Genomic DNA, 21,795 nt, shown 5'->3' on the forward strand with positions numbered 1-21,795 from the left:
GATACTCCGCGGGCAGCTCATTTCTCTCTTTTTGTCAACAAATGGACAAAAGCTGTACCCTGGCCCAGCCCTGTGGCCTAACCTTCCCATTGTGTGAAATGTAGGCCTGAACAAGCAACAGCTACTGTGTCCCTTCAGCCTGCAGATGGAAACTCTATTGTAAGTTCACACCTGTGGATTCACAGGTGAAACTGCCTCTTCAAATAATTATGAATTACTGCGTGTTTGAGCTTAGAGTACAAGGGTGGGGTTTTCCACATACAATGGTAGTGACTGACAGAAGTGTTCTCAAGTATGAGGAACTTTGAGTTTTTTTCTTGTTTTTTCAGAACAACTGAAAACTAATAATGTATGCAATCATCAGGAAAAAAGAGAAAAAAAAAGCAAAATATCACAGACCTATTCCAGTGAATCAGCATGTCAACAGCTTGTCAACAGCTTCCATATTGTTTTCCATCTTTTATCTTTTACACCTACCACCAAATCCCCTCTCTGTAACTCTCTTATTCTTTCATCCCACTTTTTTGAGCACTAGCTCTTTTATGTCTTCCAATGTCAAACTAATGGCTCTGTGTCTCGGACCCAGCTGCGTACCCAACACTGGACCTTGATCATGGAGAGCGTGGTGCCGTCGGATAAGGGCAACTACACCTGTTTGGTGGATAATGAGTTTGGATCCATCAACCACACCTACACCCTGGATGTAGTCGGTCAGTACTGTCAACGGAACACACACTCATACTCAGAGTACACCTGTGGAGGGATGAAAGGCCAGCGTAAAGAGTTCTCACAGTGAGGATACTGTGTGTGTGTGTGTATGTGCGCTGTTTGATTGCCCAGGTGTACTCTGGATGTAGCTGCCAAGTGCAAAGAAGCTAAAGACTAAAATGTCAGGAGTTTCCATGTGGTTTTAATTATTTAATTTTAGAATATGTCATTCACTTGATACGTTCCAAATTAGACGAAGGACCATCTGATTAGGGTATATAGCTGTAGGTTGTGACAGTTTTCAGCCATCACAGTTTTCTGCTTTACGCATTGCTTGGTAGCTTTACCTTGCCTTTTTTTCTTCTTTTTTTTTAAAGCAGGCTAAAGCAAATGTATATTTAAAGAATAATTTAAAAAGCGAATTAATCTGGAATGGTTCAGGGGATGTACACTTACTAAAATGCAATCACAACCTCAATGAATAGCATATTACCAACCTGTATGGTTCGGTACCACAAAGAGTAGTACAAAAATAAGATGTTTTGTCTGTGGTTCAGTTTAGCTGGCATGTTAAGGTTGGCTCAGGTATGACGAGGTCTTAACTGGGCTGAGGACGATCATTCTGCGTCATTCACTGAGCACACAAGTGCTGGCCTCAGCGCTATCACTACGAGTTCAGACCCAACTCAGTCAACCCCTCTTTCTGACCTTTGGAGCGCAGAAAGCAAAGAGTGTTTTTCTGCTCAGTTTGCAAAATCGATAGACAGCGGGGACAACAAGGGGAGAGGGACAAAGATAGTAGATCAATGTGTATTTTTGAGTGTGTGTGTGCATGTGAGCCTATACCATCTTTCCTCTTAATTTAATACGGACCCGCTCTCTTTTGGCCTCTCTTGACCCACTTTATAAGCCATCAGCACACATCAAAGTTTATCTGATGCGGTCATTCGTTTAAAGCCTGGTCAATAAACCACAGATAACCGGAGCAGACTTGAAGCTGTGGCAGTCTGAGTCATCATCTCAATGTCTGCAGTCTATGTCACTTTGTTACATTATTCCAGTACCGTTATCATTGTGCTTTAGCAGCCCTGGTGTAATTACACATCTTCACTGTTTTGATAAATGTCTCCATAGTCATTGAGTATTATTTTCATTATATTAGACTGGGATTGGTAAATATATATATATATATATATATGTATATATATGTATATATATATATATATGTATGTAGAAAGACATGATATATATATATATATATATGAATAAATAAATATATATGTATGTCTGTGTGTAGAAACACATGGAGGCCACCACATGCGCGCACACACTCCCCAACCAAGGCCCCCTGCTCTGCCTTACTGTGGAGTTAGCTAAAGCTCTCCTTCAGACTGCATATTTCTGTTTTTGTTCTGTTTTATTGCAGAGCAGTAAACCCCCTCTATGTCTGGCTCTGTAGCTGCTGCCCCCTGCAACCTCTTGCTTCATTTTGCTCCATTATAGTGGGGTGGACAGAGAGGGGAGCGAAAGAGAAAAGGAGGGGAAACGTAGACCAAAAAGGCTGTTCTTATCAGTTTTTTTTTTTTTTTGCACAAATGACCTGCAGGATCAGCTATTAAAAAACAAAAGGAGCCAGACTTTACTGGTTCAAACTGGCGTCTGGAGAAAGGGGCCGCGGTCAGACATCTACTTGCTGACACACATGGTGAGGGGGACAAATGAGGAGCTAGAGTAGATCCCAGCTTTTTCTGTCAGTACTGTGGCACGCTGTGGCTCTGTGGCTGTGCAGCATTCTGTGGGAAGCCACATGCCATCCTGTGCCACACTGTGTTCTTCTTTGCTCATTTCCCTTACCAACTTGCCGGGTTGCTCAGGGTGCACCACTCTTGCAGGGCTCACCATAAAATGCCTCTGGTCTTTCTCCTCACACCTCTTTCAGCCACTGTCACTGATTTATTTCTTAATTTGATTCAACAGTTTTGAAACCAAACTCCACATATTGGTCACAGCTAAATATAATCTAATGCTAGAGTCTGTACTTCCCCCCAGTTATTATTCCTTTTGCCAACATCCTTCCCATGTTTCTATCCTTAAGTTTCTGTTATGTTTGATTATCTTGGTCTGCTGGGGCTTTTAGGTGCTTTTGAGTAACATTTTGCATTCTTTAACCCCTAACTGTTATCCTGACCTGAAGTGTGTACCCCACAAACCCCGCAAAACAAGCCCACGAACATTTACACACACAGCTGAGTCACTTCAAAAGGCTTTACATTAATATCCTAAAGCACAGACAAACAATAAAGGGATGTATTTTCTGCCATGAGAAAAACAAATATTTGCACATTTCTTTTTTTCTCTTTTAATGCTGCTCTTGTGTATTTTGTCTCTGGTCCACAAACTGTTATTGCTCTGAGGTTTCCTCATGTGGCCAGCTCTCTCACATCACACACACAGTTGCAGCACAGCTAGAAATGCTCCAGGTAACATCAGCTATTTTGTAGGTTCTAGAGTTAGAGAACACTACATGGCTGTTAGATTTAGGTCTGTTACCCTTTTCTGTTTGGGAAAGTTTCAGAGGGTGAGAGAGCTTGTGAAAAAAGGGGGGCCAGTAAAGACAGACAAAAAAAACAAGGCAAACTCAGAATGTGCTGGAAGGAGGAGGGTGACTGGTAAAGAGGAATGATTGGCTGTGCTCATATCATCTGATAGATTTAAAAAAGATGGAAGAGGAAGACAGACAGACAACCTGACATGGCTTTTTTCCCCTCCTCATTCATTTAGATAATTATTATATGTATATATTATATTTAGCTCTTTTTAAACCCAGCCTGTACCCTTTGTCACAAAGCCTCACCCTCTCACCATCCCTCATGAACAACTCACCTTTTTTAGAGAGGCACGCGCACTTCCCCTGACTGCCGCCATTTTGTGTATGTGTGTGTTTGTAGGTTTTTGGTGGCAGCAGGTGGTTGGAGTGTGGGGACTAGTGGGCTCCTCAGTGTGGTTGTAAATGCTGTGTTGTCTTTAACCAAACCTTGTACACAAAGCAAGTTTGACAATAATTCCTAGATGTGTATTCCATGTTTTTTTCAGATTAGCATTGAATTAACATTTTCCTCTCTTAACAGAACGATCCCCTCACCGGCCCATTCTCCAGGCCGGTCTCCCAGCCAACACCTCTGTACGCGTTGGAGAGGACGCCCGCTTCGTCTGCAAGGTCTACAGTGATGCCCAACCTCATATCCAGTGGCTGAAACACATCACTCAGAATGGCAGTCGGTTGGGCCCAGACGGACACCCCTACGTCAAAGTGTTAAAGGTATGTAACACTCCTAAATTAAAGACGCATCCTTGGTGTTTTGCCAGTGATTGTAAGTTTTTACATTGAAATTCCAAAGTTACATAACAAATCAATAATAGTCCCTCCCAAATGAAATGACAGGTCTTTGCCTTGCTGGCTCTTGGCGATGATTCCTGCTCTGTCTGCTCTCCCGCAGACCCATATACAGTTTCTTTAAGTCATGATGTTGTCATGATGCACATCTGCCTGATTATTTCTGCTCATTTGTGTGATGTTCCTAAGTATATGTGTGTGTGGATTGCAGCGTTCAGGAATTAACAGCACAGATGTGGAGACGCTTACCATCACCAACGTAACAGAGGAAGATGCTGGAGAGTATATCTGTAATGTCTCCAATTATATAGGCCGCGCCAGCCAGTCGGGCTGGCTGACTGTCATCCCAGGTAACCCTTGAGACCTGACCCACCTACCCTCCCCTCCTGTGGTTTCCCTGCTGTTCTGTGGTGGTCCTGCTGGTGGTCTCGGTGTTCCTGGGGCTAATGGATGTTTTCTCTCCCTGAATGTTACACCCTTGTCTTTCAGCTGCTCCCACCCGAATGCCGGGATTGGTGCCGCCATGGAAGCACTGTTTGGATGATGAATCACAACTTGTCTTACATTTGTACACCTCTTTTTGACTTGCAATCTGCGTCAAGAAAGTGTGTGGTGTAGCAGTGCTCTCCATGCTTTCTGTGCATGTATCCAGTTCAGTGTGTGGATTAGATTGGTTTCTATAAGCAGGTTCTCTGGGTGATGGGCACCTTTTCGAATTTTTATTTTGGTGTATTTGTTTTATTTTCTCATGTTGTGGTGGCATATTGGGCTCTGTCATTGTCTCCCCCCTCTCCTAATTCCCAACATCATTTGAAGATGGGACCTCAACGATGGACACTTTCCAGCTCTTCTAATTTCTCTTTCCTGGTGTTTTGGGTCTCATTTTCTTTCTCTTTTTCTCTCCCATCTTTGCTCTCCTCCTTTTCTGTTGTTATCTTCAAACCTCAATTTCCTCTTTTGCACTTTCTTCCCTCTTCCTCTTCTCCTTCCTCCTCTCCCAGACCGCAGGTGTTAACACCACAGATAAGGAGATAGAAGTTCTCTACTTGCCCAATGTAACATTTGAGGATGCTGGGGAGTATACGTGCTTGGCGGGTAATTCTATTGGGATCTCCTATCAAACTGCTACTTTGACGGTGCTTCCAGGTATATAAACTCAAATACTGTCCTCACTTTTCCCTTTTCCCCCTCTGATCTTTGTCCAGTTGGATTATGTAATTTCAGTGACCTCTTTTGGAAGGCAAGTCCTCACCTTGGAGTCCCAGTCCCTTGGAGCTCAGATATTAGATTACCACAATGAACCAGCGTGCTCAATATCCAAGATCATGTAATGCAAGAGCAGGGAGCATATATTCTATAATATTATGTGGAATGGCAAGCTGTTGAAAGCTCAGAGAAGATAATGGGGTAGTTTACAGACAACTTATTATAACTCCAGATGGAAATGGAGCTCCAAGAGCAGCTCGAATGTCGTCAGACTCCAAAGAAAAGATGAGGATTTGTCTTCTGCTTTCTCTTATCTGCCTTTCGCCTCTCTCCTTTTCCTTTGGGAAAGTCTTTCAGTGCCACACTTGCTCTGAGTCTGCATGTCAAAGAAAATACATGTTTTTTCCATCCCCTTTTCTGGCTCTGATAATTGGCCTCTTTTAAAAACCCTTATTTCTTCTTATTGAAATAAAGGTCAAAAGGTAAAGCTCAATACTTGCTTCAAGTTGGCTTGACTTTATCAATTATCAGGGCCAAACCTCTCCCCTTCAACACAGCAAATGACTCATGCGCATGAATGTGAAATTTGTGAACTTAGTTAATCCCTTTTTTGTCTGTTGCTGTATGTCTAGCCTGTAATTACGCGTAACAAGAGATCAAATACATAAAACTTAGTGTCAGCATCTACACAAGTTTATTCCAGGTTAAACAGGCAATTCTCCTCAGTTTTAAGTCCAAACTAGGGTATTTGACTTGGCATTTAATGAGACTGAAGAGAGTAGTTGACACTTTGCAGACCTCAAAAGACAAACTGCCTTTAATGTTTTAGCAATAGTTTTGTTTTGTAAATAATGAAGAATAATGTTCAGAAAGGCTTTTTCTCATAGAAATATTCCATATTCATTATCCTTGACCTGCTCTATCTGCACTGTTGGTGCCTTTAAGGCTGTGACTTCTGTATGTGTGCTGTGATTTTTGGACCAGCAGATTCGAGGCAGACAGGAAAAATGGTTTTGACATGCAGCTTCACCTCCTGCTGGCTGATGGGCTGTATGGTTGGCTGTGCTGCACGAGACCTTTTTTTGTTGTCTGGAGGGCTATGCATTATGGAACTATAACATGCACAAACTTAGTCCATTCCTAGACAGGAAGTTCAGGTCTTATACAACCACAAAGGACTCAGGTCTCCCTTGTTAGCTATCTGAAGTGAAGATCGTATTGTTCTGCCATTCGTGAGTGTCCAGTTGTGCTTGTACTCGCATGTCATTAGCACAAAGTAGCAGACATACGTAGGGCATGTTAATATCTGTTTTGATTGTTAAGCCCAGTACAGGCCTGAAAAAGCAGCTGTGTCTCTTTTTTCTGAGGAAAAAGAGAAACACAAAATTACTTCTGTTTAGTTTGCCTTCCAATTGTGATTACATGTATGCATGACTCATCTCTGCAATTGCCTGTCTGATACCCACGTGTGTCTGTTCAAATAGAAACCATGTGAGTTAGAGTTTTCTTCTTCTCCTGACCTCCATCTCACTGCTGTCCCCTCATTTTCCTCAGACCTTGAGAAATCCCCAGGGGCCCTCTCCCCTGACTATGTAGAGATCGCAATATACTGTGCAGGCGTCTTCCTCATTGCCTGCATGGTTGGCATCGTGGTGGTGTGCCGTATGAAGAACACTGCAAAGAAGCCCGACTTTGGTGGCCAGCCGGCGGTCCACAAACTGACCAAACAGATTCCTCTGCGCCGCCAGGTAACAGAAAGTAGATAAAGAGTTCTAATGGCATCTAACACCCCTGGAGGAGCAAACACAATATACACACATGCTAAAGAAATGCAGTAACTGAAAATAGGGGCTTTAAAATAAGAAAAAAACTCTGCTTTATAAAAGGACCTTGTATGCTCAATTCTTGGGTACCTATGGGACTGTGGTTAATATTTGATCCAACAGATACTCCATATATGAGTCAAGTTACCAAATATGGCTGGTTGACATAAATTCTGACAACTTCAAATACATAAAACAAGACACTGATGTGTCTCATCTTGATGAAGAAAAATATAATAACACAGTTGATGTATTTGTAAAAACAATAATTACTTGGATTCTGTATACAAGATAATTCCACACACCACAGTGCATGCAGCTGTGGTATTTTAAAGGATGTACCTCTAGCCCCATTTAGGGGGTGTGCATTTTTGTGTAAGTTAGCACTGCTGCCTAAAGCTGCAGCTAGAGGTTTTTTTTCCTCTTGTATGTGAGACATGCTTTTCCCTCAAGGGAAACCAAAAAGGTACAGAAAGTGTTGGATTACATTCTGCGGAAAGACTGATTCCTGTGTCAAGGTAAGGTGAGGGCAGGGGGGGTAGAGATGAGCCCTGAGGACAGCACTGAAGCCCAGTGATTAACACAGATTCATCAAAATTACTGTTGTTGCTCACTTTTTAATAATAGATGAAATATAATCTCTGGCCCTCGAGATACAGTATGTGCTAATGTTTAACCACTAACTGGTATTAAGAATATTCTTCACAGATTTATGTGCTAGATAAAGCAGTATTGTTAATTTCCCAAAGTATCCCAGTTAATCCCACGTACACACACTGACTCCTCTAGTGATGCCTTGGAGCTTTAACTGGTCGATGAACCCAGACTCCGGTGATCAGCCAATCTCCTTTCTCCTTTAGGTGTCGGCAGATTCAAGCTCTTCCATGAACTCCAATACCCCTCTGGTACGAATCACAACACGGCGGAGTTCTGCACACGATGAGCCAATCCCTGAGTATGACCTTCCCGAAGACCCACGGTGGGAGTTTGCCCGGGACAGGTGAGGGCCGTGTGTTTCTTGTGATCAGTTGCTACCATGTCCTGTGGCATCCAATGTCCTTTCTTCCAATGTCAGCTGTTCACCGGTGTTGTGTTGCCATACTAATGCATCCTAATGCAGTGTTCTTAATTACAAGTTTTACCATTTTTCAAAATACAAAATACCTCTTTATGTAAATCTGAGTCAGCTCCTGCATAAAATGACTAAATCACACTTATCTGCTATCTGCTTTCATCTAAAAGGGGGTACTTATGATAAGACAGTCAAGACTCAGAGCCTGCATATGGTACCTGTTTGATGGTATGCACGACAGCTTTCAGCACCCTCAATCCCAGTCCAACTATCTTTGGCTAACAGGGTGCATTTTAGTAGCTGCTAACACCAGCACTACTACACAAAGACTATCCCACTGATTGTATCTCCACTGCTAAATGTTTAAATAACTATTGTTCTGTTTGAAGATTGCAGTCAGAAATGACTAACAAGCGAGTAATGGTTGTGGTGGCTGAGATAAAAGGTACTGATTCATGTCTTGGTGAACTTGGCTCTCTTCCCCCCTTACCTCATTCTTACAACTGTCACTGTAGCCCTTCACACTCTCACTCAGCCACAGTCCCTCACACATGCTTCTGTTGGTAAGGAGAAAAGCTGTGCTAATTAGCGGCTAGCACTCATGGCTTTCATCTGCGTGTTTGGGCGAGGAGTGTTTGCTCTGCATCATACCAAAAGAATTAGCACAGCTGAGGTTTCGGTTAGTCACGGTTACAGTGGCCAGTGATAAGCTTTAGGGTGGATTTAATAGGATGGCAAAGGTTAGAATAGTTTAATATGCAACCGAGGCCTCACGTTTTGAAAGAAAAAGGGGAAAATCCCAAACTGTAAACACGAAAGCCTGTCTTTTGTTAGAATGGCTGTAAAAAGAGCTGGGATCATAAATCGTACCATCATTCATCAGTAATGAAGCATTTCTGATGTAATGCTAGACTGTTTGCATGCTGGATGGTACTTTGGTGAAAGTTAGGATTTTAATTGATTAACTAACAAAAGGAAATGTTTTGTCTAGGCTGAATAAATCTTTGTGTGCCTCCCTGTTTGGGTCTTAATTCTCTGCCTGTCATCCCAGAGCCTGAGGGATCATGTTGGGATTGCAGAATGTTGAGGAATGCTAACGTTTGCGGTTTGCATGGAGGAAAAATAACAATGATTATGTGTGGCTGGATGGACAGAATGGTTGCCATTGAGTGTGGAGAGTGTGTGTGGACAGATAGGGGATTGTGTTACTACGGCAGGGCGCCGGCCTCAGGCCCTTGGCTTTGCGTTGGGTAGTGTGAATGTTTACATAGCCCAGACACTCATCCTTAGGGGTGGGACCAACACAAGTCAATCAAATGAAAAAGTGCCAGGGTACATTGCTTGTTCAGGGGTATCAGATGAGTGCTGCAGCTCTGAATAGTTGCGAAAGAACACAAGTAAGAGTTGTGAGATGTTGAACGCCAGTTATTTTGACAAGCCTTACAATTAGATTATACATTTCCAACTGGTATTGCAGTCTGGTCCACTTTTATGGCAAACAAAGCCAGGATTCCATCTGTCACAGGCTAATGTGTCAGCCTAAGCTAAGCTCTGAGTAATGACTTGTAAAGAGTGTATATTGGAACATGCCAAGGCAGGGTAAACAATTTAGAAATAAGTGGCACTCCCTAGTTTTATCAAGTGATTATTGTTGCCATGTCTGCCTTCTTACCTACTACCCTGGCACAGACGAGTCACCGGTCACCGAGCCAATAAAGCACTCAAACAGATGCAATGTGATTGAAAAAGTAAGAGGGATGCTGTCAGAAAAAAATAGGGTGAGGCTGAGAAATTGGCTCTGTGCCTGGTTTCATGAACTCTCCTGCTCTCACACTCCATCTGACCTGTTTTTTGTTGTTTTTTGCACGGCGGGATTATGGATGCAACGGTCTGATCAGGTGGACAGGTTTCAGTTTGTGTTTCCGCCGCTATTCAACTTCCTGCTGTTTTTTTTTCTTTTTCTTTTTTTCAATTTCTTCCTTTGTGTTTGCTGTCTGGTGTCTGCAGGTTGACCCTGGGCAAACCTCTAGGTGAAGGTTGTTTCGGCCAAGTGGTAATGGCAGAGGCCCTGGGCATTGATAAGGACAAACCCAAGGAGGCCGTTACTGTTGCAGTCAAAATGCTGAAAGGTAAGTGGCTCCCTTGTTGCTGCACACTTACATTGGGGTTGTGTTGTTAAATGTTTGACTTGTGCTTAAAATCCAACCACTGGAGTAAGACGGACATTGCTTCATTGTGTCTTGTGGGGAAGCAGAGAATGTGTTGTAGGAGATTCATGCTGTTGTGAGGGTTCAGCAGAGGTGCAAGGTGGAGCCTGGGGCTGTTGTTATTATTTGTTATTGGTGGTTGCTGAGTGACGGCTTGAAGAAGGCAGGTTGAGTAGGTAAGGGTTAGGGGCGGTCACATACCTGACCCCAGAGCAGCAGCTGGCTAAAGCTCAGTCAGCACCCACACAAAGAGGCAAGTCACCTTAGCTCTGCTGCTGTGATTAATGAAAGAAGTAGGAGGGGGTGGTAGTGGATTGGTTTGGGATTGCAATGCACAGTCAGATCAGGTACAGCAGCAGGTCTGCAGACTTCATGACAACAACAGCCGTATCCTTATGATGACTCCAGATACGGTAATGATTCAGAGGAACGCAAGCAGTGCCATTCTGATCATCTCAGTATATTAATTAACTTCTACTAGCTCAAGCAGGTCCAGGACAAAAGGAGACTGTGCCGATGATAATGAATCCAGATGGAACATTTTCAATTCCGTCTCCACCCTCTCCCTGGCACTGAAAGGTTGCCTCTGTAGTCAGTGTGAGGAGATTTTCTCATTGCTGTAACTTTAGCCTAATTTTCTGTCAGCCTCACTTAATCAGAAGCACCTACAAAACAAGGTGTTGTTTAACTGGGTGCCCCTGTAGTCTGGAGTCAAAAGGTTAATGTGGGACAGGACTGGGATCTGTTTGTTTTCATGACCTTTTCCAGACAACCTTCATTGTAACTTCTTTTTATTGTCAGATGATGCCACCGAGAAAGACCTGTCTGACCTGGTGTCAGAGATGGAAATGATGAAGATGATTGGCAAACATAAGAACATTATTAACCTTTTGGGAGCCTGCACACAGGATGGTAAGTTGTATGGGAGAGAATTCTTTTTAATGTGATAAACACATGAGATTTTTCTTTATATACAGTCATGTGAAATGGAAAGTACAACATCCTCTGGTTCTAAACTACTACATACAAGGAAATTATATGAAAAAAATCTTTCCTTACCAGGTCTTAATTTTAGTTGAACAAAACATCAGATGAGCAGCAACACGTGTTATTTATTGAAGAAAAACTAAATCAAAATGCTGAAGCAGTGTGAGAAAAATCTGAGGTCACATTTACTGCTTCCATAGGAATTAAGAAGTTAAGTACAACCCAGATACTGTTAATCAAATTAATTGATTAATTGATGTTTACCAAATGCGAATGCCTCTATAAAAGCCAGACCATTTTCAAACTATTTGGAGTCCATCATTCTACAGTAGGAAATATTATTCACAAGTGGTAAACATTCAAGACAGCTGTTAATCTTCCCTGGAGAGGGCATCCCAGCAAGTTCATCCCAAGGTCGTTCTACAAGATGTTGCATTATGTGGTAAACTTAGTTTTTGACTCACTGATTCTGCATTTTGGCTTAGTTGTTGTTAAATTATGACGACACACTGTAATATTTTGTGTGTTGTTCATCTTAGGTCATGTTTAATTAAATTAAGACCTGTAAGAACCGCATGACTAAAGGAGGGTGTACTTTCTTCTTCACATGACTGTATGTTGCTTTTTAGAGAGACAGCTTGATCAGCCTTGTGAACTTTTACATTTGATGGTGTGCTGCATGTTTAAACAAATTCAAAAAATGAGTGATCAGACCACATCAGACAGGCAGGATGAGACAAGATGTTTTTTTCATTTTGGAAGTAACCAGAAGCCATTTGTATGTTACATGGAAAAGTTGGAATTTAATAAGATGTGAGCTCTGTTTTTCTCCAAGCCACTCGGCAACCATGATGTACATCATTCAGATGTACTGTTTCGCATTTAAAATTCACTCAGAAGTTTGTTCACTTTCTATTAAAGAGAATCTTTCATGAATAGATTCAACCATTAATTCAAGTCTTATCACCTATGCAGGGCCTCTCTATGTAATAGTAGAGTATGCCTCCAAAGGTAACCTAAGGGAGTACCTCAGAGCCCGCCGGCCGCCCGGCATGGAATACTCCTACGACATCGCCCGTGTCTCAGACGAACAGCTCACTTTCAAAGATCTGGTCTCCTGCACTTATCAGGTGGCACGGGGCATGGAGTATCTGGCATCCCAGAAGGTAAGAAGAGGACACATGCAAACACAAAAAAATGTCACTCTCACACCAATCTCCCACCTGCTGTCTACACAGTGCAGTCCACGGTTCTGTGCCAGTACTCAAGAGGGTTTGACAAATGTATTCAGGAAGGTTTTACGTAGGAAGCTTGTTTGTGCGTCACTGTGGGAACATTGTCTCCTGAAAACACTACTCGGACCCCCTGCCCTGTCCCTGCATTGTCTCTCATTTTACCACAAAAGCCCCTCTGTGTGGAAGAATTGGGAAGTTTTCACAATGGTGGGGTACAATCATGTTAGCCAAATGCAGCCTCACGGTCCCTCTCACTGTTGGAATGTGACAAATCATACTGTCCCACACGCACACACATGCTGGAGTGCATATGTATGTTTTACCAGCACATGCTCTCTGATTCACAACCAACCAGCCATATATATGGCTCAACTATGTGAGGAATCCTTACTTATCCAGACATGCTCATACTGGTGTAGCCAGTGTGGCGTCATGTTATTCAGTCAAATGCTACCTCTATGACGGAGATTACCGAGATTACACACGCAACAAATATTTTAACACCTTTCCAAATTAGGAGTACACCTGTTTCTTGAGTTAATTTAAAGAACTGTCTCATCCTTCTCCTCCCCTTTGCATTTTCCATTATGTGGAACATTCCCGTACTTCCCCGACTTCCCTCATTTTTTTTTTTTTTTTCCACTCTCTCCATCCCAGTGTATACACAGAGACCTGGCAGCCAGGAACGTTCTGGTCACTGAGAGCAACGTCATGAAGATCGCTGACTTTGGGCTGGCCAGGGACGTCCACAACATCGACTACTATAAAAAGACGACCAATGTAAGTCCTCAACATGAATAATTCACCAATATTAGAAAGATGAGTATTTTAGCAAGTTTCAGTGAGAGATTAGCCCATGTCTCATTCTTTTGGCTTCATTCTTTTCCTCTGCTGGTATCTTGGCAGAAGCTGAGGGTTCCCATGTATCCCGTGAATGTAGTGCTTCTGGAACTTCTGCCTTGTTTACCCCCTCAGTCTCTTGTTCTTTTAGTTGCATCAACACTTATTCAATTAGCTCGAAAGACAGGCAGAGGGAGAGAGAGGGAGACGAGGGGGAGAGGGGAGCGGCCTAAACATAATTGACATCTCCATAGTGGCCCAGTGGTGTTCTTATTTCCCACCACAGAGCAGCAGTGCCTGCGCATCCTCATTTAATATGCATGATTGCCTTTTCATCACTTGCACGATCATGCTGAGAACTAGCCGATGACAACAACAACAATATTCACAGTTGATGATGGTCGTGAGGATTAGGACAGGGACATCAGCTACTGTTATGATCACTGTTGATCATTTTTGTTCATTTTATTGTGACCAATAGAACAATTTTCAGCAATCTCTGTTTGTATTGATTAATAAACATTTTACCATCATGATTAAAAGTCTGTCATATTAATGCATTTATTGCATTAGTCTTTTAGTATTTACAACAGCTGAAGAGTGTTACTATGCCCTGAGGTATTACCTCTTTTGATAACTCAGTGTCTCATGAGGTTGCTCTGGCTATTAAACTACCACACACACATTGACCTTGTCAAATGTGCTTAGCTTCTCAGCCTGCTCTGTAATGGTTCCTACAGATAAACTCTCTCCTCTATCTATGACCCTGTTTATCAGCTCTGTTACTTTAATAATGTAAATGGTCCCCTGGGAAATCCTCCTCCCAGATAACGCTTCTCCAGCACCTTATTCCCAAGGTGAAACTCATTTCACATTTTTTGCTTTCCTGGGAGTATTGAAGCGATGCTGCAACGAATGAATTTGAATTTGCTGATGAGGCTGGAAATTATGAGTTTATTGGTGTTTTTTGGGTAAATTTGAGTTAACCTCTCATCTGTGTGTGTCCTCAGGGTCGTCTCCCGGTAAAATGGATGGCTCCAGAGGCCCTATTCGACCGGGTCTACACACACCAGAGTGATGTGTAAGTACTTTACAGAGTGTTTATGTATCCCACTGCTAAAAGAGATTGATTTGCATACATCAGTGAAACGAGTAAGAGGCACTATCACAGCTTTTTCATGTTCGTGCAGTCAGACTGGTGAGGTTGTTTTTCAGTGAGGAGAAAATTTTTGGGGCCGTTTTGGATGAGGGTGGGGTTGGGAATAACTGGCTATAGGGGGATAGCGCTGGCCAGTCTGTGGCAAAAGTGAGGATTTCACGCTAGACTTGGAGCCAATGCCGTGTTACTAATCTGACCGGCTTCAAAGGGCCTGTAAGGAGCCTGGAGCCCACCGGCACCCCCTCCTCTGATTCACCCCCTCACTCCTCCGGCTCGGCTCGGAAGTCTCCCCACCTTTTTGGGCCTCCACATATGTCTGTATGCAACAATGCTATGGCGCTCCAGTGCAGGCCTTCATCCACCCTCTCTTTAACCCCCTCTTCACTCTCCTATGCTCATTCAGCAACACTTTGAACATGCTGCTCATCATTTTGGAGCAGTTCCATGATCAAAATAACCCCCCTTTCATCCCTGCATTCTTATTTTCATTCATCTGGTATGTGAATTGTTGACCCGTCTCTGTCCCCCCCCCCCCCTCTTTTTTTTTAAGATCAAGAGTAGTCATTCTAAAAACAGAACAAAGGGAGAGCGTCCCTCTGTTTTCGGTGTTTGAGTCTTATGTATTCTGACAGCGCTGTTTGAAGTTTCTGCTCCAGACATTGGCGGCTGAAAGTGTATGTGGCAATTAGATAAATGCTTTGCATGCTGACCCTCGGGAAAGAAGGGTTGTATGTGTGTGTTTGAGTCATACACCAGTAGCACACAAAATTAGCTCACTAAACTAAAAAAAATCTCTTTTCTGTCCATGTCTCTGTCCACTTGTTGTTTGTGCACATAAATAACATGTGCACAAACAACACAACACAGCATCAATCAATAATGTTGGAGAGCACAGGGGGGAGGGGCAGTTGTGTGTTTGGGGGTGCAAGCATGAAGTGGCTGCTGTATTCCTGTATCAGCTCACTGCTAATTACAATTCATCACTCACTTTTAGTAATTGGCTTTATTGTTGTACTCCTCTGTATCTTGGGGGAGGTGGACTGGGGCTTGTGCTCAAACATCACCAGGCAATCTATACATGACATCAGATTAAATGAATACATGAATTCCAATGAATGTCTCCTATTGCTGTTTTGACAAATGGGCCCAGAGGGCTCAGCTCTGGTTGGTGTAGGTATGAGTAAAGTGTTGTAGCTCAGGTCCAGAGACACCATATTATGGCCAGACTTGGGCTTTAGATTTGTTTGATTCTTTCATATCTTTATCAGGGTCACTAATTTACGCACAAACCTAATTTCCCAAAAAATTCTCAGATCAACCTCATTGTATTTAGAAAACAAACTCATTTAGGGTTTGATGCCAGTAACAAGCTCAAAAACAGTTTGGGGAGAGGCAGGTAAGTGTGTCAGGATTTGGTATAAAAGGACGATCCACCACAAGCTTAGTCTTTCCAAGCATCATGGGCTGTAGCTCACCATTTTGTGACAAACTTGATCATTGATCAGCTCAAAAGAAAATATTTCTTTAGTTCACAATTGCAACGAACTTTGGTGTTTGAAGAGCTACAATGTATGATATTGTAAATAATTCAAGAATTATGGATCTCAGTACATAAAAGTCAAGGATGTGTGTGACCTTCAAGCCCTGAGCCCTGCATGAGAATCCATCATGTAATTGTGATCATTATAGCCACATGGGGTTGGGAGTACGTTGGAGGACCATTGGTACTTAACAGAGTCCGTTGGTGCATCCAGAAATGTAACCTGAAACTATATTTCGAGGAGGAGGCCTAAATTAACCCTGCACAGATACATCCAACATGATGTCTTTTTCTAGGAAGTAAATGGTTATTTCAGCAGGACAATACCGGATCTCATTCTGCATATCTTAAAATAGCTTGGCTTGGTAGACAGAGTCTGTGTGCTGGACTGGCCTGCCAGCAATCTAGATCTGTCTCCTACTGAAAAATCTATGGAACAATTTTAGGAGGAGAATCAGATAACCATAGACTATTGAGCAGCTGAAATCTTGAATTCAGCAAGAATGGACATAGCTTCCTCTGAAACACAGCAACAATTAGAATCTTCAGTTCCCAAGTGATTAAAAAATGTAAGGAAAAAGCATGGCAACACAATGCTAAGTATGGTTCTATTCAAACTATTATTGTGTGTTGATGGCATTTCATTTTGATTTTGTTGATGGTTTCTAGATACAATGAAGATGGTCAGCAAGGACACTAAAAAACATTTTTTGGAATTCGTATTCATGTTGTATTTAGTTGGGCATCATAAACCTCACCAAAAAAAAAAAAAACGCACGTCATAACTGCGTGAGTTGAATAAAATTAGATCCATTTATTGATTTGTTTAAATATAGTCCCTGTAAGTATGAAGTTGGCTGATGTACGTAAGGGCTCTTTGTGAAGGCAGACTGCCAAAATCAGTTGAAGAGACCCCTGAGCACGGCAGTTTGTGTGTTTATTTTGTAAGTCATGGCTGGTTGCAGGTGGACACGAAGTTGTACAGCCCGACAGATTGACAAGAGCTGAGAGATGGTTACAAAGTGACATAGAAAGGAGAGATGAGTGTGTCAACAAGTGCAGAGATACAACACACTGATAGAGGAGAGAACAAACCTGGCTGGCTAGTTGTGTAAACAGATGGAAGAACTGATAAATGCCCAACCCTCACCAGTTTGCATACTTGTCTAGTTGGACCACTAATGTGGTTTGTGGCTGTCTGAATGAGTGCGCGTGCTCTGTGTTTGTAAATGTGTCTGCTCAAAATGCTAAAGCTTTTTTGTGGGAATGGACCAAGAATTGTCATTTGAGACACTCTTTATTGCTTATATAAACATGCAGCGGGATGATGATGAGATCTGAAGCTTTGAATCTCTGATATTTAACAGCCAAGCACTGAAATGAGGAAGCAGTTAAGAATTAATAGTGACCATCCTCATCTCTACATGTTTTGTTGTTTGTGTCTCCTTTGTCTGATGTGGGTGGTCCAGTGTTTGCTTTGGTGTGGTGTGTTCGGACAACGCCAGTCTGTGTAAAACAGCTAGGGAGGCACAAAGGCCTTTATTGAGAGCAGGGCCAGAGTAGCACTGGCAGCGGCTGTGCACGACAAGTCACTGGATGGCAGAAAGTGGGCATTGACACCACTGATGTTACGCTGCTGGAATTTTTCAAACCCATAGTCAATTGACAAAAGTGGAGAGATGAATCTCACTTTTTTGACTGTCACTCTTGTAACTACATAATTAATATAAATATGTCCCCTCCTCCACCAGCTGGTCATTTGGGGTGCTGATGTGGGAGATCTTCACCCTGGGGGGCTCACCCTACCCTGGCATTCCAGTTGAAGAGCTCTTCAAGTTGCTAAAAGAGGGCCATCGCATGGACAAGCCCGGCAACTGCACCAACGAGCTGTAAGTTTAGCCTTTTTATCCTACAAAAATTGTCATTTTTTCCAACACAGCTGACAACAGAGTGCATGTTTTCTCTCACGCGAAGACTCCTTCACAGCCCAGTCTCAATCAGATCCATGTCTTCAGGGCTCTGTGCCCACTCTGTTGGGCCTCTGCACAGCTGTGATTGTCTGCTGTCAGTGGACAATGGTGCAGCTCTGCCATGCTGCCAAGAAAAAGTCCAGAAAATTCTCTCCCCTCTCCAACCCTGTCTGAGTAAACTGTCATTTTCTCTCACTCAGGTACATGATGATGAAAGACTGCTGGCATGCCATCTCATCACAGAGACCCACCTTCAAGCAGCTTGTCGAGGATCTGGATCGAATCCTCACCCTGAACACCAACGAAGTGAGTGCAGCTCTGTTATTCATTTTTCACATCTCTCTGCACCCTTTCAGGGTTCATTAGCACAAGTTCCTTCCTTTTTGGTGGGCAGAATTCATGACATCATATGACATCCTGGCAAATGAGACTGTCTGGTATTCTATGACAGTAAAACAGCTAAATTTGCGACATACAAACAAAATAGCATTTTTGCAAGAGCATGCAGGGTCCAGATGAATGTTGCAAAAAGTTTATGGAGCTTTATTGACATAAGGTGTAAACAGGGACTGACAAATGACTGGATGATCTGATCCAGGCTCAGCACAGCCGCTGCGTCTCAGTGAAGTTGCCCAAGCATCACATCCATGCCTCACTCCCCAAAATGGCCTGCGTTTTTCCCCTCTCTGTCTTGTGTGATATCCGTGCGCTGACCTGAAAAGAGGCCGTCGATGGAAAGCTGTCAAAACTCATCTGCTCCTGAGCTGAAACTTCATGAATTTATGCCAAAATAGCCCAATTTTGAGTTTGAACTTTTGAAATGTAATAAAGCAGCATTTTCTTGCCTTTCTCTCCCCCTCCTTTCCCTCCTACCCCAAACCGCTGGCAGATGTGAAGATCTTTAGTAATACGAGCCTTTTCGTGTTCAGCTGGGAAAATGGAAACCAGTGCTCATTTTCTACAAAACCCCAAGAACTCTTCCTCCTCACAACTAGCCCCAGAACCAGCCATGAAAGTCGAGGAAAGGGGAGAAAAAAAGGGTGCAGACACAAACAACTTCACAACACTGGTCTGAGTCAAAAATTCACAACAGGATTTCTTGAGGTTTTCATCTTCCTTCTTATGGCGGTTTGTTGTGGTCTGCCAGCTCCTTGATTTTTTTTTTCAAACCATCTTTTAGTGTTTATTTCAGGCTTTTTGGTGTCAGATATCAGATCTGTTTTGACTGAAATTATGTGAAAATATGTTGCAAAGGCTGGCATCTCTTCCCTAAAAGGGTCTTCTATTCCTCAAATTCCCAACCATTCTGCGGTGCAACTAGGTCAGCTCTGCTGGATCACCCTGCAGTCCAACATTCAATTTATTACCTATTATTCCTGCAAATATTTTCATACAGTATCCAGTTTAAGATCTTTTTTTTGTTCCATTCCATAAATCCTCCCAGGGTGATTTGGTATGGTTTAGATAAATATCATAATGAAGGTGATACTCTCCCCTCCACCCCTCTCACTCTTCTCTAGAAAGTCCCTTTTCTTGTTGACTGGGTTTCAGCTCTGAATTTTCTTCTGTTTGCTCTGTCTTTTCAGCTCTCACTTCTTTCACAACATGTTTCCATTTTGTCTGAGTATAAATGTTCTAACCCAACCCTCTTTTCCCTCTATTTACGTCTACAGGAGTATCTGGACCTGTGTGCTCCGACAGAGCAGTATTCCCCCAGCTTCCCTGACACTCGTAGCTCCTGCTCCTCTGGTGACGACTCTGTATTTTCTCACGACCCCTTACCGGACGAGCCCTGCCTCCCCAAGTACCAGCACATCAACGGGAATGTCAAAAGATGAGCCCGCTACCCACCCCCTCTCTGCCCAACCTCAACGTTCTCGAATGCACGTAGCACAGACACCTTTTCTGGAATCACCCCAGCCCCTCTGTCTGGATCCCAGTGGACTAACGGACCCAGACCGGACTGATCTAATGGCAGCGCTGCTGTCACACACTCATTCTGCCGTGCACCCACAGAACACACACAACATGCTCATGTGAGGTCTTAAAAGAGAGGACAGGGACCCTACAGAATCTATTTTGTACTGACTGAATGAAATGACATTCCCAGGGGATGTTCTTCGTCCTCCGCCTCCTCTTCCTCTCCCACATAAACACATAGATTTTTCATTTTGGTTCTCATCTTTGTACCCAGAGGTTCAACGATATTACTTGTTTGGCGATCCAGTGGCAGAGGCTGGCATTCCAAGACTGTTGTTTTGCTCCTGGAAGAATGTATGGACTGATGTGAACTCTAAACAAAAAAGGACAAAAAAAGGGGACTACAAAAGGAAGAGAAATAGGAAACGGACTGACAGAGCGTCGACTAACAAAAACAGTAATAGGAGGAGAGCAAATATAAAAGGTTCTCTCTTGTTCATTTTGTAATATTGGTGCATTTCTTTTTCAGTTCTATTGATAAACCTCCCCAATTATTCTGGAGAAAGAATACACAGTATAATGTATAGTGCTGGGTATATTTGTAAATATATTCAAATATGTATAAAAATATATTATATATATTTACAATGAATTATTTTTTTGTATGGACTTGGAAATAATCCCCACCCCCACCCTGCTTTCAGTTTGAGGCAGGTATGCTAACGGATTTTGTGTCCTATATTTCCTATTACACATATTCACACATACAGACATGGATGCACACTCTGATACACACAAACACTCTCCTTACTCTCTTTCAGTAACACAGTTGAGTATTGGCTTTCAGGGACTGACGTAACATGTTAATTTATTGACTTACGTATTTTGAAATGAGTCGAAAAGAATAAAAACAATGAAAACGATGACATTAATGATGCGCATAATACGAAAATAATCCATTAAATGTACGGTAATTTAAAATGATCTTTCAGCAGTAAGAGGGGGAAAAACCAATATTTTTAGCGGGTTTGAAAGATCAAGGTTTTGTAAGTTTTATATATGAATGTGAATATTAAGTTAAAGTAAAAAAAAAACAACTGTACATTTTATAGTCATCTAATCCCTTTCATATGTAGATGTTAATGCCATTTTTATCCAGTCTTTCTTAGCTATGCTTTAGAAAATGATTCTTTCTGGATATTTATGTGTAACTGAAAGACATAAGAATTTGGAAATACTTAACTAGCAATCCGCATCCTCATTTAGACTAAATATAGACTCAAAAGTCACATGACAGCGTTGAAATCTGAAAAACAAAGTATTAAATCATTCAAGTGTTTTTTTTTTCTTTTTCTACTGGACCAACATTAAGATGTTGTTTTGCAGGTGATAATGCCATATGTGAAAAATAAAAGTTGATGAAATACATTCCTGCACAAATCTCTTGCCTTTATTGATTGTACACTTTGCAAAGTCTCAATTTGTTTTGTTTTCCTATGATAGAAGAATGTGTTATCATTTACCATTTTCTTTTGCTTTATATCTGATGTGGGGATGGAACGTTTGGTTTTTGCCACTGGTGTGCTACTATCTGGTCAGGGGGATTTTCCACAATATGTGAAGCCAGTTTAGACAAACTCCACAGGAGGGCTCTAAATGGCTAAATGATGTTTGTCTGTGGTTTAGACAGACGTGGGGTAATCTTAAATAAAAACTCACCTTCACATGCCAAGA

The 21,795-nt window shown here is 42.3% G+C and overlaps 1 protein-coding gene across 6 annotated transcripts in view; it reads left to right on the forward strand.

Annotated features, from left to right (window-relative positions):
• The window catches only part of fgfr2 (fibroblast growth factor receptor 2), a 36,940-nt gene extending 15,451 nt beyond the window's left edge, over positions 1 to 21,489 (forward strand). For 3 of the 6 annotated variants that reach the window (XM_072391325.1, XM_072391329.1, XM_072391330.1), the window contains 13 exons: positions 587 to 710; positions 3,837 to 4,027; positions 5,104 to 5,248; positions 6,863 to 7,062; positions 7,992 to 8,131; positions 10,211 to 10,332; positions 11,212 to 11,322; positions 12,373 to 12,563; positions 13,290 to 13,412; positions 14,483 to 14,553; positions 17,923 to 18,060; positions 18,342 to 18,447; positions 19,815 to 21,489. In XM_072391325.1, coding sequence (XP_072247426.1) covers positions 587 to 710; positions 3,837 to 4,027; positions 5,104 to 5,248; positions 6,863 to 7,062; positions 7,992 to 8,131; positions 10,211 to 10,332; positions 11,212 to 11,322; positions 12,373 to 12,563; positions 13,290 to 13,412; positions 14,483 to 14,553; positions 17,923 to 18,060; positions 18,342 to 18,447; positions 19,815 to 19,979 — 1,827 coding nt within the window. In that variant the 3' untranslated portion in view covers positions 19,980 to 21,489. Of the gene's footprint in view, positions 1 to 586; positions 711 to 3,836; positions 4,028 to 4,313; positions 4,453 to 5,103; positions 5,249 to 6,862; positions 7,063 to 7,991; positions 8,132 to 10,210; positions 10,333 to 11,211; positions 11,323 to 12,372; positions 12,564 to 13,289; positions 13,413 to 14,482; positions 14,554 to 17,922; positions 18,061 to 18,341; positions 18,448 to 19,814 lie in introns of all 6 variants that reach the window. The other 3 variants (XM_072391326.1, XM_072391328.1, XM_072391327.1) reach the window with 3 other exon arrangements.
• Positions 21,490 to 21,795: the final 306 nt, after the last annotated feature.

This window comes from Leuresthes tenuis, unplaced genomic scaffold, assembly GCF_036924035.1.
Source record: "Leuresthes tenuis unplaced genomic scaffold, fLeuTen1.0.hap1 SCAF_8, whole genome shotgun sequence".
Taxonomy (NCBI): domain Eukaryota; kingdom Metazoa; phylum Chordata; class Actinopteri; order Atheriniformes; family Atherinopsidae; genus Leuresthes; species Leuresthes tenuis.